This window comes from Bubalus kerabau, chromosome 20 (assembly GCF_029407905.1).
Source record: "Bubalus kerabau isolate K-KA32 ecotype Philippines breed swamp buffalo chromosome 20, PCC_UOA_SB_1v2, whole genome shotgun sequence".
Taxonomy (NCBI): domain Eukaryota; kingdom Metazoa; phylum Chordata; class Mammalia; order Artiodactyla; family Bovidae; genus Bubalus; species Bubalus kerabau.
The window spans coordinates 49,264,225-49,282,302 of NC_073643.1; the positions used below are offsets into that span (position 1 = coordinate 49,264,225).

General features: G+C 46.6%; 1 protein-coding gene across 1 annotated transcript; it reads right to left on the reverse strand.

Moving 5' to 3' along the window:
- Positions 1 to 1,933: 1,933 nt before the first annotated feature.
- On the reverse strand, positions 1,934 to 4,600 carry LOC129635327 (voltage-dependent L-type calcium channel subunit alpha-1D-like). The gene is made up of 2 exons (XM_055558235.1): positions 4,467 to 4,600; positions 1,934 to 2,491 (listed from the first exon to the last, which is right to left on the reverse strand). The coding sequence occupies exons 1-2, from the start codon at positions 4,531 to 4,533 to the stop codon at positions 2,097 to 2,099; spliced, it is 462 nt and encodes a 153-aa protein (XP_055414210.1). The 5' UTR covers positions 4,534 to 4,600; the 3' UTR covers positions 1,934 to 2,096.
- Between the last annotated feature and the right edge of the window lie 13,478 nt (positions 4,601 to 18,078).

The following is an 18,078-nucleotide window of genomic DNA, read 5'->3' on the forward strand; positions in this document are numbered from 1 at the left end:
AAAAGACTACTTTTTTCATCACGGTGAAAAAAAGTTTCAGATTGCAGGTAATGCTGGATCCTCTCCTTCTGCCACAAGATTCTGACAAGCCAAGCAGAACAGTGTCAGAGAAATAGATGGGGCTGATCCTAAATCTCCCTTCCTTGTTCCCCCAAGTGCAGGACATACTGCCTTGCCTGCATGTATAAACAAACAGCAGGTTCAAAAAACTCATTCACCCAGTGCTGACAGAGCCTGGCACAGCTGACTTTAGAAGGCTGTCTATGCCCTGCTCCCAGAACTTAAAGGAAACTGTCAACTGAAAACAACACATCACATATCGTTTCAGAATCTATTCTGTAAACGCTTCCTGTCTGCAGGGCGGCTTCTCCCTGTGCTGGCAGCCACAGCCCCTAATTCCTGCACATACGTGTCTGGTGGTGCGGGAAAGGGAGTCAGCAGCACCATCCAGGAGTTCACTCCGTTCACATAAATTACTATATACAAATTACGGAGCACAAAGAGAAACAGCACCAGGCCTCCCACCTCACTCCGCATGAAATTAATGACCCCACTGAGAGGTCTCTGCTTACTCAGAGTAACGTCAAGCCAACCTGAGGGGGAGGAGACCTTTGTGACTAAGTACGATCTGACTAAGTGCTCCTACCATGTCGCTGAGAGACCACCCCTCCTCTGAGGGACACCCCCTCCCTGTGGATCCCGCTCCCTCCTGGGCCAACACCAGTGTTCAGTCCTCAGACTCAAAAAGAACCTATAGAGAAAAACACATCCACACAACCCCAGCCATGTGAGAGACACCGCAACACCCGCTGGAGAAGAGACATCTGTTCTGGAAAGGAAACGCACATGAAAACCCCTCAAATCCTACCCTGGGCTACTCTCTCTACAACCTTTCTAGACAGTTACCTCATTTTAACTCTCTGTGAGCACAGAAAATAGCCAGCTGAGACAGAGGGCTGCCTCGCTAGGCACTCAAATGATAAGGGGGTTCCAGCTCCACTCGCCAGCCAGCTGGTAACCAGTATCCTCTCTTTAGAGCATGGCCTCTTGACCCGGGCTCGGTGGGAAAGCCCTACATCCATACTCCTTCCCAAGCCTAGGAACTGCTCAAGGGCCTGGGTCGACCCCAAATATAATTCTGGGAAAAGGAAATGCTGTGCTTTACCCAAACCAATGAATCATCTGACTAATTAGAAAGCTATTTGCTCAGAAAGAAGACCTCAGTCAACCTTTTCTGATGGGTGGCAGGAACTGGAGCCTGGCCTCCAGGTTAAGGGAGGGGGTGAGCAGGCAATGCACCCCAGTTTTCCAAGATCTGAGCCCTAATAACCTGCCTGGGGCATTTGGAGTTCAGGTTTAAAAATACAAAGGAGAAACCCAGAAATGCAACTCCAGTCCAAGGATACAGAATTTTTTTTTTTTATAAAGGCAACAACTGCAAATTCCTCCACGGAGAGGCCTGGGCGCTAACTCACGCAGGCTTTGGAAGAAGAGACACACACAAACCTCTCCCTCCACAGGCTCCCTCATGCTCACATTTCAAATGCTGTTTTGGAACTTGTCAAAAGGAAATTCCAGGAAATCATAGCATTGATGACCAAATCGCTCCCTCCCTGTGAAGCAAATGTTCATATTTGTAGCTACCTGAACAATCAGACTCACCAAATGGCAGACCTACAAGCAACCTTAGCATTAATTGGAGTATCCAAAGCAAATTTCAAACATCAGAATGAGAAGAATTCCACTAAAGGTCAAAAATGTATTTATTCCTAGTAGAGTTTTATTTTTTAAGGAGCATACCTTATTTGCAATAGGTTCAATTCATACCTCTGCCAAAAAGCAAAAGTGCATTTAAATTAGCCATCTAGTGTCAGATGACCAAAGGTTAAGTTTTAGGTTGTCATTCCCTGCCCCCTCCCCGACCACCACTACACACACACACACACACACACACACACATACACATATACACACACAATAGCCTAAATTTACCCAGAAAGATACCCTTCTGTACCCAGAGGAGATAGGAAATTATATACCATGAAACCCTGTACACACGGCTTCTGTTGCTCACATTCCAAAGTGCTATCACTTTGTTAAGTGCCATTCCAGACAACAAATCCTTTTAAAGAACAGATGGTAAAAGAGAAAATGAGAAACACTTCCCCCAGAAAAGGATACTTCCATTCCACTATACTAATGCAGGCTCTTCGGATGGGGTTATTGAGAGACAAACAGAAAAGGGCACGGGCAGGTCGGCTGTTGGACGAGTTACCCTGTTTTTTGCTCTTGGCGTATTGCTGACGTTTTCTTTGGGAGAGAGATCCGACAGGTGGGGGTGCGGAGGTGCTCATAGTTTGGGCAGCCTTGGCCTGTCTAGCAGCGTCGATTGCAGCTTGCCAAGACAGGACGGTTTGCTTGGAGCTATTCGGCTGAGAAGTTGGTCCTTCACCAGAAAGAGGGAGCCTGGTGCCTCTTGCATAGTTTGCCTCTGGGAAGAAGGGAAAAAAAAAGAAAAATTTAAAAAAAAAATGACACAATGAGAATCCAATGTCAGAAGAAAGCTGAAGTGGTTCCCCATCAAGAAGAGCAGGGAAATCATCCCCATGTTTGCACTGGAAACCTCATATTCTATTTTTCAGAAGCAGGGTTAGGTCAGCCAAAGCAGCAAGAAAGTCCCTGAGCTCTGCCCAAAGTGTCAATAACACACGACCGCTGCATTTCGCCCAATGGCTTAGTACCTCTCTACATCCATATCTTCACAAGAAGTCTTTCAGTGCCTTCCTTCAGACAAACTGAGGTCATTTCCACTTATACTCCACATCTTTTCTGACTTTCAAAACCCGTGTATCTCTAGTGAGTTAGCAGATACATACCACAGCTTTCCTCCAAAATAACTACCATCACCAAAAAAAAAAAAAAAAAAAGGCAGTGGCAATAATTCAATAGTCTTAATCATTTTCAGGGTGTTACTCCAACATCTTTCCACAGCCACAAATGCATTTTTTTCAGCATGGGAAAAAAAAATAAAAACTGGCACCACTGGCACCAGGGCAATACCAAGAGCCCCATAACAAATACCTAGATTATGCACTGACACTTCCTGCAAATGAAAATTCATGATGCTTGGGACTCATTTCCTCCACAGGCTTCCGAAAACAGAAAACATCTTTAGGGCTTTTTTGCATTTTAAATTGCAGCCGCAGCAGCCAAACCAGCAACCAGAGAAACAGACAAGGCAGGCAGCCTGCATCCTTACACCTAGGAGAGACAGGCTGAGTTATGTCAGGGGCCCTCAAGGCCTAAACAGGAACCATCTCAGCATAGCCTGGGACCCAAGTACACACAGGAGAGAACCCCAAGGAGGCTTCATGTGCAAAGCCCTCTCCAGCCTGGGGTCAGGCCAGGACCCAGGCAGGTCTCCCAGGAACCTGCCTGCCTTGGGTCACAACCTCCTTACTGAGACACAAGTCAAAACGAGAGGGATGGGCATTTGTGAAACCAATTCTTGCTAAGTAAAGAGCACAAGGGAGAGTCAGAGCCGAGCACAGGTCTGCCTGGTTAGCAGCCTGAGAGGGGTCCACAGGAGTGGGCAGCAGAGGTCTGAACCAGGGGAGGAGTCGTCCCAAGTCTTACCTTGGGGAGCGCTCATTGGGAAAGACGTGAGCCCACAGAGAGCTGTGGGGACTCCAGCGACCTCTAAGGAGGAGTGAAGAGGGCTGGCCAGGAGCTGCACCCCCTTCCTTCGATCCAGCCCGGCCGGCCGGCAGCGTGGTAACTGCACGTGGTGCCCGGGCCGGGCTAGGGAGGGGAGCCCCACAGCGGCTGTGACTCCCCGGGCATTGCTAGGTTACCGACGTGTGCACAGCGGCGCTGGGAGCGGGAATACACTTTCCATGCGACCCTCTGGCTAGCGATTCCGAGACCCAGCCTCCCTCTCAAGGGTAGCAAAGTGCTTCACCCACCGACGAGAAGGGTGAAACCTGGCAACCCTGAAATTTTCCAGATGCCACCAGAGACCTTCTTCCTAATATACCAGGGGGCGGGAAAGGAGGCGAAGAGGCTAGAAAGGGGGCTCGGGCTGAAGACTCACAGCCACCCTCTTCCCATCGCTCGCGAGCGTTGGAGGAAAGTTGAGCCCGAGGACACTGACCCCGAATCACCTAGGCTCACCGCCCCTCCGGCGGCGCCGGCGACACCGTACTCCACGGACCCCACGGCCACCCCCACCCCACAAATGCAGAATTAACTCTGACATTCAAGGCCTGAAGGGGAGAATGGAGTGGTTGTCACGCATCTCCCCTTTCTATGTAGATGACACCGAGCCAGAAGCATCCTCTCCAACCCCCTCAACCCACCAGCGCATCAGAGACGGGAGGGGGGGGGAGAAGGAAGAGGGGGTGGAAAGAGGAGGACCATGACAAGGATGAGATTTGGCAGCGGGTGCCCAGGCTCTGGCTGCTCACCGTTCGCGTGGTCCGCTTGCTGCTGCCGTTGATGCTGCATTTTTTTCATCATCATCATCATCATCATCCACGAACATTTATTGAGCGCCTACTGTGTGCAGGGCACTGTGCTAGGCGTTGGGGCGGGGGAGGAACGGGTAAAGGGGGTGACCGATAGGTAAGAGCCGCGGTCCCTGCCCTTAGTCAAGCTTCAGCAGGGGGTGGGGAGGGACGGGGACAGATAACAGAAAATAAGAATAATTTATAAAAAACCGCTGGCCACCCACGCTCCCTCTTTTTCAAAATCGGAGCAAAATAAACTTTTTCTAAAAAATAAGATCAGATGTATATATTATCCTGATAATATATACATGCAATTTTTTTTGCTGCAAAGGAGAATTGGCTTGGTCCCCGCCTCTAGCGGAGGGACGCCGCGGGGATGCCGGCCCGGCCGCCGGGGCCGCTCGGCGCGCCCCCCATGCCCGCCCGCTCGCCCGCCGCGGTGCCCGGTGCCCGGTGCCCGCCGCCGCCGCCCGCGCCGCCGCTGGCTCGGGACCGCGGGCAGCCGGAGCTCACATCCGGGGACGGAGGCGCTCGCTCGCTCACTCCGCGCCCGCCGCGCCGCGCCGCACGCCGGCTTCGCCCTGGCGACGCTGCGCGCCCGCCGCCGCGTCCCCCTCCCTCCCCCCGCCCGCCCCGGGCCTCCCACAGGCTGCGCTGCTCCCCGGCGATCAGAGGCCGACCCGCGGCTCGCCCCGCACGGCCCGCGCGGTGCGGGTGGCCGCCGCGTGGGACTCGGGGGCCCGCCGGCCTGGCTCGGCTGACCCGCGGGCGCCGAAGGGTTAAGCGCGCTCCAGCCGCGGGCCGCCTGCTTAACCCCCTCGGCGCCGCGGCATGCTCTCCCCTTCCCCCCTCCCGGCCCCCCCCTCAGCGCGCGGGCACAGCCCGCGGATCCCGCCGAGATCGGGTGCGGATGAACCGCTCCTCCACCGGCATTTCTTTGGGTCGGGCGGCCGGGGGACTTTAGGCTCCCACGGCGGGCCTTGGCTCCCGGCTCCATCCTACCCCGCTGCACACCTGGAGGAGGCCCCGCCCCCTGGGAACACAGGTGCGGGCAAGAGGTCGTCGCTCGGGTGGCGAGGGCCTCTGCCCGGCTCCCAAACCGCTCCGGGGCGGGGCTGGAGCCCCGTACCTTTCCTCGGCTCTTTCCAATTGCGGGGGGGCTAGGGAGCCCGGCTGTCTGGAGAGCACTCACTGCCCCAGGTAACAGCCCCTTTAGATCTAACCTGGTTTGCAAAGCGTCCCCCATCCCCCCCCCGCCCCCCAATCTCCCCCACCCCCCTGTGCAGGATCTGGCTTGGCTGTGGGCGCTGAGACAGTTGGGGGAGGGGGAGGACATCGCTCTTTCCCACTCCCTCCCTCCCTCCCTCTCCATCCCCACCCCCACTTGTATTAGGAGGCAAGTACGGGGAAGTCAAAGCCTCCAAGGTCTTGCAAACTGGGTCCCTTGAAGGAATAGGCAGTGCTGCTAGAAACTGCAGACTCCCGTGTAGAAGTAAGGAGAGTAGTTGGTTTTATGGTACCTTCACGGTCTCATTTCGTGGGGGGGCGGGGGGGAGGGCGGATTTTGCAAATGGCAGTTCCCGTCCAGAGGGGAAGCTACTGTCTCTAGCGCCTGACCGGTATTTCTCATGAAGCGGTCGTACTGGCTCTTGAATAAGAACGTCTGCTTAGTTACTTCACAAGGTCCGATATATTTGCTTTGGTTCTGATCTGCATGTTCCCACAGCCTTTTAGAATGTTTGGGAACAGAGACTTAAAAGCAAAAATAAAGCAAAAAGCTCAGCGCAAACCAAAAAATTAAGGGAAGGTGCTCTTTGGCCAAAGAAGGCACAAGGGCACCCTTAGCTGTTGGGGGCCACCTGAGGAGTGGGGAGGAGGGCGGGGAGAGCCTTCCAGAGAGGGCATCCGGACAAGACGGATGGGACAACCAACCTTCCTGTCCTTTTCTGTTTTTACAAGGAGAGGCAAGAAGAGAGCCTTGAGGCCTAGTTGGTAATAGAAAACTGGCCTGGGCCATCTCTGAGGCTGCTTCTGAGCCCAAATCTGAAAGGAGAGTAACCAGCTCCCCTCAGAGAGTTTCCCATCCTGGACCCCTAGGTCCTGAAGTGTGTTTAAAATACACAAGTACACTTGTCACTTTCAGAACTCTAGGTCTAAAGCTCTGCCTCTTGAGACCTATTCTGCAAAATCCCACCCTGTTATTTGCTCACAACTCAGCATTCACAAGGCACCTGGCAGAAACAGGGGACAAATCTACAGCGCAGCCCCTCCCTCAAGGACGTACACTCTAGTACAGGAAGAAAAGAGTGTGTATTTCTAACACTATTTGGATCATAGGAGCTATAACAGGTATGAAGAAAGTGCTATGTGAGCATCAAAGAGATTTATAATAGAGGAAATCAGGTATTTTCAAAGAGATGACATTTTAACTGATTCTTAAAAAACGGACAGGGAAGGAAAGAGGAAGGGACAAACAGATGAAGGACGGGGATTTCAAGGCAGTGAATATGCTATACAATATTGTAATGATGGGTGTAGAACATTATTTTTATGCATTTTCAAAACTCATAGACGTGTACAACACAAAAGAGTGAACCCTAATGCAAACTGTGGAGTTTAGTTAATAATGTAGCAATCGGTTCTATCGATTCTAAGGAACCACAATAATGCAGAAAGTTAATAACAGGAGAAACTGTTGGGGAAGAGAAGTACACGGAAACTCTACTTTCTAAGCAATTTTTCTGTAAACCTAAAAATGCCCTTAAAAATAAAGTCTATTAAAAACAGGTGACTAATTTTGTAGTGCATCAATGGAGTAAGAGGAATGGGCTTTGAGGGAGAGAGTTGAAGGCAAGGGAGACTGCTGTACAAGACAGGATGTGTTCAAAAATTAGCAGGAGCGCAGAGCAGCTGAGGTGCAGGCCACCAGGCTGGGGAAGGAAAGCTAGCTGGCTTGCTAAAAAGAGCAGATTTATCTTCTCTGCAGTGGAAACCAGGGAAGGTGTTTAAGCTGAGAAGTGACATTAAATTGTGACTTGGGTTTCCCAGTTTTACACTTCAGATCTTAATGAGTTTATGGAATTAGAATTTTTCACATTTTTCTGTCCCAGCTTCTGAATCCCATCTTTGCAATGTCTCCAGCAAGTTTTTGTTTCTTTTTTCTTCTTATTGAGGGCCTTTATTCAGCTTAGTTCTGAAGGCTTTGGCCCACTGGGTAATTTAAATATTTCTATTCCCATGATAATCTGAATTCCTGAATAAATACATAATAACAACTAATATTTTTTAAAAGTTTCCCATGTGCCAGGCACAAAATACAGGCACTTTACATGTATCACCTCGTGTAATTTTCACAATGAGGCTATGAGACAGGTCTTATTAAATTATTAATCCCCTCATTTTACAGATGACAAAACCAAGACACCAAGGAGTTAAGTAATTTGCCCCAAAACACACGCAATTATTTAGTAGCTGAAACAATAAAAGATGAAGGAAGTCTAGAATAAAAGATTTCATCTCTAAATCAGCCACATGTGATAAGACCCAATTATGTCACTAACATGCTACTGTGGAGTTTTAATCCCTAGGCCTTTATATATATAACACTATCATTTAAAGCGCCATACTGGCATTCTTGACATGGTGACCTGAATGAATTTCATTCAGAAAACCTCGCCAATACCCCAGTCCTCACCATACCCCAGGGCTTCACCATCACACACCCCTGGGCCACTGATTAGATGCCCCATCTCCTTTCCTCCTCCCACAAATAACCCATCTTGTGCTCAGAAAACACCGTGTCACTTCCCTAACTAAAAGAGAGAAAAAGCTAGTTCCTCCTTCCTTCTGACTCCAGTTTAAACTCCTCTGACCAGCTTTCAACCTTATCATTTTGCACCATTCACCTTCATCGTGGTCAGCAACCTCCTCATTAGGCTGTGAACATGCTGTGCTCATTCCTGACTCTGCCCTGGCTCGCGTTTATTCTCTGACCCAAAATCCTGCCTTGCTGACCTCTAACTAAACCCTCCCTGTTTAACAAGTCCCCAGCAACTCCCTGCCTCCTCCCAGGAGCCTGCTCAGATTCCTCTACTGCTGCAGACGCCCCCACCTCCCCTTTCCTAAAGGCCTACGGCACCTGGTTATTCCTTTGATTAGATACCTTCTTGTGTCTTGTTTGATTTCTTCTTGGCTATAAATCCTTTCTCTCCAAGCACAGTGCACGTCCTTAAGCAAGGATCACCTCCTTAGCCCCCCTCCCCCAACTGCTAAGTGTTCTGCTCACAGCAGGCACTAAATACTCTGATTAATCTGCACGGGATCATAAAAGCCCACAGATATAGCTAGAAATTGTCAGCTAATATTTACAAAAATCCCATAAATTTTATGGCAGGGTACTTGGCCTTTTCAATGGTAAAAAATATATATAAACAGAGGGAAAATTGAGTCCTCTGCACTCCAGGAATTCTAATTAAGGAAGAGAAATAAACAGATCCTGAAGGCTAGATGCACCATATAGCCATAAACAGATTGTGAATTTGGGTCGGAATGAGTCTCCATCCTCAGGCCCTAAGAAGCTAGCTCTGACCCGCTAAGCAGCATACAGGTGGATACAGGAGGTGCAGACATGAATTCCAGGCAGAGGAATGACAAGAGCAGAACATGAGCAGAAAGTCAGTTAGTGGGTGGTTAGGCTGGAACCTGGACAAGGCAATGGCACCCCACTCCAGTACTCTTGCCTGGGAAATCCCATGGACGGAGAAGCCTGGTAGGCTAAGTCCATGGGGTCGAGAAGAGTCAGACACGACTGAGCGACTTCACTTTCACTTTTCACTTTCATGCACTGGAGAAGGAAATGGCAACCCACTCCAGTATTCTTGCCTGGAGAATCCCAGGGATGGGAGCCTGGTGGGCTGCCATCTATGGGGTAGCACAGAGTCGGACACAACTGACATGACTTAGCAGCAGCAGCAGGCTGGAACCTGGGGGAACTTCAGAGTCATCAGTAAGGTGGCAAAAGCAGGATGGAGAGGAATAGTGGCAAGTCCCCAGTAACTGGCTCACCAGTCTAAGCATTGTCCTGTAAGTGATTCTTAAGCTTTTTAGTCTCGGAACCCCTTCACATGCTTAAAGATTATCGTAGACCCCAGACAGCTTTTGCCTTGTAGATTGTCTCCCTTGATATTTACCATATTCAAAATTCACAATGAGAACATTTAAAACATCATTTCTAGTTCATTTTAAAATAGTAATAAGATCATTACCTGTTAACATAATTTTTAAAGGAAAGTAACTCTAGTTTCCAAAACAAAATAAGAAGTATGGCATTCTCTTACATTTCTGCCAATCTCTTTACAGTCTGGCTGAGAAAGAAGACAGCTAGATTCTCTTATCTCCTGCAGCATTCAATCTGTAGTGATGGATTATTTGTGTTGAAGTAAAGGATGAATATTCAGTCTAATGTGGATATGAATTTGGAAAAGATTTTAATAGCCTTTTAAGATAATTGTGGATATTCTTCTTTGGTATGACACCAAAACTTGACTTTTAAAGGTTAGTTGAAATATGGAATTTGAAACCATAACAATGCAACTTTTCATACACTGTTCTATTAAAATCAATCAGTTTATATTGCACTGTGAATGGATCTTTCTACCCATGCAGAATTTGGTAACATCATGCATCGGTCATTGAAATATTTTGGCTCCCTGAGTTACACAGACCTTCCAAATGTTGACATGTTTCATCATACAAGATCCCAAAAAACCACATTCATTGTTATCACTGCCTGTCTCATCAGAAAGTCTTTAAGCATTGGGAAGCTGTCAAGCTCTCGGTGGTAGACAGAAGTTTTTCAAAATTCTCATTTTCACTTGAAGGCTCAAATTTTATAATTGGCACAAACACTGTCAAGATTTTTCTTGGAGGTAACTGGCTCACTTCATTCATTTTCAACAAAATTATCTGCCAGATACTTAGGTCTCCATAACCAAAGTTTGTCAGTAACAATCGTGTTACAGGAACAAGCGACGATTTAGCTCAGCACCTCAAACCACTGTACAAATGAGACAGCCACCGCATGCAGCAGTCACGTTTTATATCTGCTTCTCAATATGTCACCCAGCATATTAAGAAGACGTCTATACAAGGGTGAGATTTAATAAAACTAACGATTTTTACTGCTTCATCAAGGAGATTAGTAAAACTGACTTTCTTTTTTTTTTTTACTATGAGTACACGACAGAGATTGTGTATCACATGATGTCCCCCAGGGCACTTTGGGGTCACTGCATTGACACCAGAAGTTTGAACTGCTGTTGATTTTCCACCATGAATGCAAATGTCAACACAGTGGGAATAGCAAATAAGTTTTAGTGTTACTGTGAAAATAGTTTTGACCTCAAAGACCCCTTGAAAAGGATCTTAAGGTCCCTAAGGTGAGGGCTACTGGATAAAATACAGGATGCTCAAATATTGCGTGGGACGTAGACATGTTAAAAAATTTTTTTTGTTATTTGAAATTCAAACTTAATTGGGCATCCTATATTTTTACTTTCTGCAACTGGCAGCAAGTAACTGAACCTTACCTCTGGGGTTCCATATACCACAGTTCAAAAATAGCTACTCTGGGGCCATCTTTGGGCAGAGAATCAGTATCAGAGTTATGCTTCATGAAAATAGCTCTAACTCTAGTGGGCAGGATGGATCAGAGAGTGGAAATATTTGTAGGTGCAGGAAGTCCTGATGCAACAGTTAAGAATATGTTGTGTCCTCAGGCACTCAGCTGTGTCCAATTCTTTGTGACCCTATGAACTGTAGCCTGCCAGGCTCCTCTGTCCATGGAATTTTCCAGGCAAGAACACTGGAATGGGTTGCCATTTTTCTACTCCAGAAAGAATATGTCACTTCTTATCTATAGTTATTAAGAGGGGCAACACTATCCTAAGCTTGGGCAAGGAAAACAGAAAGACTTGCAGAAGGCAATTTAGAAGTCACTAGAGCATGGGGAATAGGGGAGGGCGTCCCCATTCCACTATTCTAACTAGCCACCCTCCTCCCAACACCTCCATCCCAATCAAGACTTCTCGACTTCCACAGACTTGTATACCCACCCGGGCTTCCCAAGTGGCTCAGTGGTAAAGAATCCACATGCAGTGCAGGAAACACGGGTTAGATCCCTGGCTCTGAAGATCCCATAGAGTAGGAAAGGGCAACCCACTCCAGTATTCTTGCCTGGCAAATTCCATGGACCGAGGAGCCTGACGGGCTACAGTCCATGGGATCAAAAAGAGTTGGGCACGACTTAGCACTCACACAACAGCAGCATAGCCCCACCAGCAAAGTATTATTTAAAGGCCTTGCTTCTTGCTTTGGTCACATGGAAAATGGAGCCCAGCTGGTCTTTATCCTTCATCAACTAACTATTCACTTGAAGAGCAGGATTTATGTTTCATATCAGGCTATGTAATTCCAGTTCCTTTTAACTGGTTCATTCCCATCCCCCTTGACCCAATTCTTAAATCTTATCCATCATTCTCTGATGCAGCAAATCCTTTCCATTTCCCCAGTTGGGAAATCCTGGCAAAGTGTAAGATATACAGTCAACACCCTATTATCCACGCTGACTGAAGGACAGTGAAGGGGGCAAGTCTTATTTCCTGTCTGTGGAATAAACCGGTTATAATACATGATCTCTAAGGGTTCTTACCTTTCTGATATGAAATACTGGAGACGCTAGACTTTAGAGATAGGTATTTGTGGGCTCAAATCCTGCCCTTGACAGCCAGTAACTACATGGCTTTGAGGAACTCACTTCCTTCAGGTAAAACAGGGAAACTATCACCCATCTCATTGATTTATTGCAAAGATTTAAAATAATGTTGTAGAAGCTCAGAGACATACCATCACATTGAATCAGATATCTCATGTGAATTTAAATATATGCAGTTACAGAGAGAAAGGAAGGAAAGAAGGGCACCACTTAATGGTGCTGGCAGGGACTTCCCTGGCAGTCCAGTGGTTAAGACTCTTGCTTCCACTGCAGGGAGCAGGGTTTCCATCCCTAATCAGGGAACTGAGACTCTGCATGTCATACTGGACAGCCAAAAAAATTAAATAAAACATAAATGTTCTGCCCTTCCTTTGGTTGGTCTTTGCTCTAACCTTTATGGCCTGACCTTAACACTTAACTCTTTGCCTGCATTAAGATCAATCGACTGTGATGACTGTCCTTTTCATTTGTGAGAACCCTGTCACTCAATATAGTCCCAAAGCAAGAGAATGCACTTGGATTTTTTTTTTTAATAGTTTTGTATTTTGCTTGATTTTCATTTCCAGTACACACTTTACTGTTTAAGGTTTAACAACCAATACTGACAACCCCCAAAGCAGATAAAGTGAAGGACAGAGATATTAGTGAAATAGGTATTTACATCCAGGCACACAAGGGCAGTGTCATGGAACATACTGGATGTGAAAGGGGACACATACGCAGCACATCGAACATAGGGTTTAGTCAGCGCTACTGCACAGCCGCCTCCATGTTAAAAGCAGCTAACCACTGGAAATAAAACTGGTGCATTCACACACAGTGATGGAAAAATAACACGAGTCTGCCTCTGATCAACCACAGGAGCAAATTTATGAGGACAGGAAGTTGTTTGGGAGATCCGGAGAGTCAATAAACGTCAGAAATTTTATGGTTCAAATGTTATAGTTTCATTTCCTCAGAGCAGTTGTTTAAACTATTCAGTTTGCAAAACAAAAACTAAAGTTTAAATGGCACCAGTACCTTTCAGACCTGGCACCCACAATATACGTGGACTTGTTCACTTTTCTTACCGCTGTACAAAAAAAAAATCAAAGTCACAAATCCTTGATATTGACATAAGCCTTTTCCACTTTTAAATCAATGTTTTGGGAGAACATTAAGTAGGAAATGATAAAAAAAATTAAGAATCTTCATTTCATTAATTTTAAGTTGCTTAATAATACACAGAAATAAGCAGCAACAAATCTTAAATGCTTTGGACCCCTTTAATCCCCTTGGATTAGCAAAGTAGAGAGTATTTAGCCAATTCAAGAACATTTTCTTTCCGTCTGACAAAAATGCAACATGAAAAGGCAGTAACCTCTCTTAGCTTCTTGATTATAGTCATAAGTAGATGCTAAAAGCTGGAATTTGACCGTGAGTTTGAAATTTCAAAAAAGTAGTCAGATCTTTCTGCATCCTAGGTTATTAGAACATGCACGCAGGGGGGAAAAATGCCTCTTTTAAAAGGATTCCAGTTCGAAAGTTTTATAAATGAAAAGGAACATTGTAGGAGTCAAAAGAGACATTTATTTAAAGAAGAATCATACAAAGTTATGTAACGCACTACAGATTATCTGCTTTGTGTCCTAATAACCAGGTTGGCAACGTATTGCCTCCAAAAATATGGAACTTCCTATTTGTCAGTTTTATCATTTTTTCAGGTTGCTATTTTTAATGTGTGTTTATAATACACTGAAGACATCTCAGTCAATCATGTATTGAGCAAAATAATCACCATGGCAGGGAGACACACATGGTCGTCTTTATTGTCAACACATCTATAAAACCGCATAAATATTTGTTAGTGTTCCATTTTGATAAATACAAGGAACACATGGGGCTGAAAGGGAAACATATCCAGAGCTTCATAATTTTTCTAAGACTGACACTACTTTAATAGTAAATAGCAAAGAATGCCAGGATTGGTGGGAGGGGCTTTGCAAACACTCTTTACATCAGAAACAGACTACACTTCGATGTGGGTGAGCTGGTGGCTCAGATGATGAAGAATCTGCCTGCAATGTGAGAGACCTGGGTTCAATCCCTGAGTCGGGAAGATCCCCTGGAGCGGGGCATGGCAACCCACTCCAGTGTTCTTGCCTGAAGAATCCCATGGACAGAGGAGCCTGGTGGGCCAGAGTCTATGGAGTCACAGAGAGTCGGACACGACTGAGCGACTCTCACACAGTCAAGTGACTCCAAGACAGACCACTGCGTATCTTGTCCCTGAAGCTAAGTGCCTCAGTGCTACAAAAGGCTTTTCAGAATTCTGAATTTTCTACTAGCTTGCCCCTCTTCCCCTTTCCCTCAGCAAGTCTCTCCTGGGCTTCCTTTCCCAGCCGCCTAACTGGACCTTTTCAACACTCAGAGACCTTTCTTCTTAGAAGCTTCTTCCCTCTATTCTCTTTGTTTCCTCTTCCAAATATATTTCTTCAAAAGTCTCCAAAATGCCCCCAACTGTTAGAGCTTAGACTGCAGAAGGCAACGTGAATAAAAAGAAACCCACAGAAAGGATTAGAAGATTGAGGGTCACGTTTTGGCCACACCTGGCTGACGTCCTAGAACTCAGCAATGGTACACTTTAGAACTAGAAAAACAGTTCTAAGAGTGGGAGGCTCGGAGACCCAGCCCTGCTCGTCAGTGACTGGGGGGGGGGGGGGGGCAAACTTCAGCGATCACTGTCTTTCTGCACTTACTTCTTCATCTGTGAAGCACCTGCCTCACGACGTCACAAGGTGTGAGAGGATCATAGGAGACTGGAACGGGAGAGCATTTTATAAATTACAAGGCACAGGACCCACGGTTTCCAAAGTATAGCTCCTACAATAGCAGCACCAGCAGTCCCCGAAAACCTGTTAGAAATACAAATTCTTCAACTCACCCCGGACCTACTGAATCAGAAACTCTGGACGGTTTCTGGGTGGTGTCCAGCCGTCAGTGCTTTAACAAGACCCCCAAGTGATTCAGATGCCTGCTAACGTTTGAAGATGCTGCACTGTACAGATGAATTGCTTTTCAAGAGATTTCTGCTGGTTGCTGCTTCTGATGGTTCTGAATAGATTCTGCCACCGTCAGGAACATTAATGCCCTTGTACTGCAGTGGTACTTATCCCCGGAGGAGCACAATAGCTTGCTCTCCTCTGTTCTCTCCTGGGTTCTCTCAAAATTCGACAAAGTAATGCAACTGGATCCATTTCACAGAATCCCAGAGCACTTATAATGTGGATCATACAGTTCATGACATCTCTGAGGGCTGAGAATTATTCCACCACAAGGCCAACCTAACACCTGAATGGAAGCCTGTGTACTGAGGTTTCAAGGATACTGGAAAGATCTAATTCTGCACTTTTCCACCCAGCTCACGGATGCCAGAAATTCCATCATCAGAGCTTAAAGCTTTAAGCTGAAATGCCAACAGCCCTAGAAATCTCACAGCCAGCCCTTTACTTCCCAGGTAAGATGTCCTGTTCCTGAACAGTGGGACACCCATGCCTGCTTTGCAAACCATACCCTCAAGTGTTACCTCAGGTCACTATAAGTAAGTGCTTCCTTTGCAAATTTGCCCAAGGCCAGGTGTGCACACAGAACCAAATATGCATCATAGGTGTGTTAAAAAATAATAATAATAACCTAAGGATTGACTTGGGGAGTCTCAGGCTGAAAGAGGAAGGATGAATAGATCACAACAGAGACAGAGCCAAACAGGAAGATTCCTGCTTTTTTGGTGCATTAGGAAAGACATGGAACTTCCCAAACTATCACGAAAGCAAATCTTCCAACTTCATTTGGTCCTCTTCTTCCACATCTGTCTATGCATTTGACATTCTGTGTTCTTTTAAAAAAAAATTATAAGAGTGTAGTTTGCAAAGCACTCTGACATGCAGTACTTCATGTGCTCTCTACAGCCCATGAAGAAGAGAAAATTCCTCATTTAGCTGAGAAGGAAACTTGTGCAAGGATTCTGTCAGTAAGTAGCAGATCTCACTTAGATTTGAACCTGACTCTAAAAGACTACTACTTTCAACTTGGTGTGTATTTTCAATCTGGTTTGTACCCTGTTGCTGAAGTGGTCTGTGTATTACTGTTCAACTTGCAGCCTCCCTTTTGAAGAGGGGTGCTGGACTGTGGATCCCTGGTGCAGAGCATGAACCCCAGGTTCCTACCATCCACGCAGGCTCCCAATTTTCTCCCACTGCATACCTCCTCCTCCCTGATTCCAGGACACAGCTTGATGACTCCACAGATGGGCAACACCATCAGGCATGGAAAAGAGATTCTGCCACACATAATTTTACTCTGAAGATATCACTGTGGAAGTGTGTAGCTGAGTCACAGAGTTGGCAAGGGAATGTCACACAGGCCAGGCCCTTCCGGCAATGAACTCCATGGGGCTCTACACGGGGGCCCAGGGCATGGTCCTTCGCTGATCTAGGCTGACAGTTGCTGAGGCCAAGTTGGAAGGACATTCCTTGCACTACCACTGAGGTGGAGACACTTGGATCATGCAGAGAAGTCTGCCCTAAAGTCTTCTAAAATTCCTTCCAGGCCTCCCATTCTAATTTATACACAAGAAAAGCCTTTATTTTGTAATCTGGTCTTCTTATACCATTTGTATGACTCAGGCTCCCACTGAATCACAAATCCACACTTGAGCGCCACCCTTTCACCTAAGCTCCAGTGCCACACCACCAAGTGCCTGGCAACTATAGTTGGCATCAAATCTAAGTGGAAATGTCTTAAGTCAAACTAACATCTTTGCAAACCAGCTCCCGGCAGCAAATTCTAGCACAACTATTTTCTCAACCGGCAAGACTCGACCTGGTGGAGTGGTCTTCTGTTTCATTTTGTATCTTTGGTTCATTGCCACTAATGCCTCTTTCCTGAGCACACTGTTCATACTGCTGCCTGCCTTATCTTTATTAAATCTTTCACCGTGCTATTGTCTGATCCAATATTTTCATTCTTGCTATACAGCCATGAAAACAGTACCTCTCAACCTTAACTGTAGGTTAGAGCTTCTTAAAACCTTTCATGTGCAAGCCCCATCCCCAGAAATTCTGATTTAGGAGGCCTGGGGGTCAGAGATCAGACATCCTATCATTGAGAACCACTGTCCTGAATGGCAGCACTTATCACACTTGAAGGTGCACAGGAATCACCTTTACTGTTAAGTCACTAAGTTGTGTCCAGCTCTTTGTGACCCCATGGACCATAGTCCACCAGGTTCCTCTGTCCATGGGATTTCCCAGGCAAGAATACTGGAGGGGGTTGCCATTTCCTTCACCAAGGGATCTTCCCAACCCCCAGATTGAACCTGTGTCTCCTATATTGGCAGACAGGTTCTTTACCACTGAGTCACTAGGGAAGCCTGAAATCACTGCTGATCTTATTAAATGAAGATCTGGATTCAGCAGAGCTAGGGTGGGCCTGAGATGCTGTGTTTCTAACAAGCCCCAGGTCATAATGATGCTCACAGTTCCAAGCCCATACTTTGGGTCTCCTGGGTTCTAGCACACCAAGTATAGGAGCTTCAGCATTACCTGGGGGCTTTGGTGATTGTAAGGCCCTTCCTCATTTCCCAGGCTTCCTGTTCTCACTAGTACAGCTCCTGACTCCTCCCAACACACCAGCCCTGCCTTGCATTCTGATTTATTTGGGAAGTCTGACTCCCTCCTCTCTGCCTAGTTAAATCTTAGCCCTCTGTCAGTTTCCAGCCTAGGCCCCGTTCTGCCATTTAGTCTTTCCCAACTATTCCAT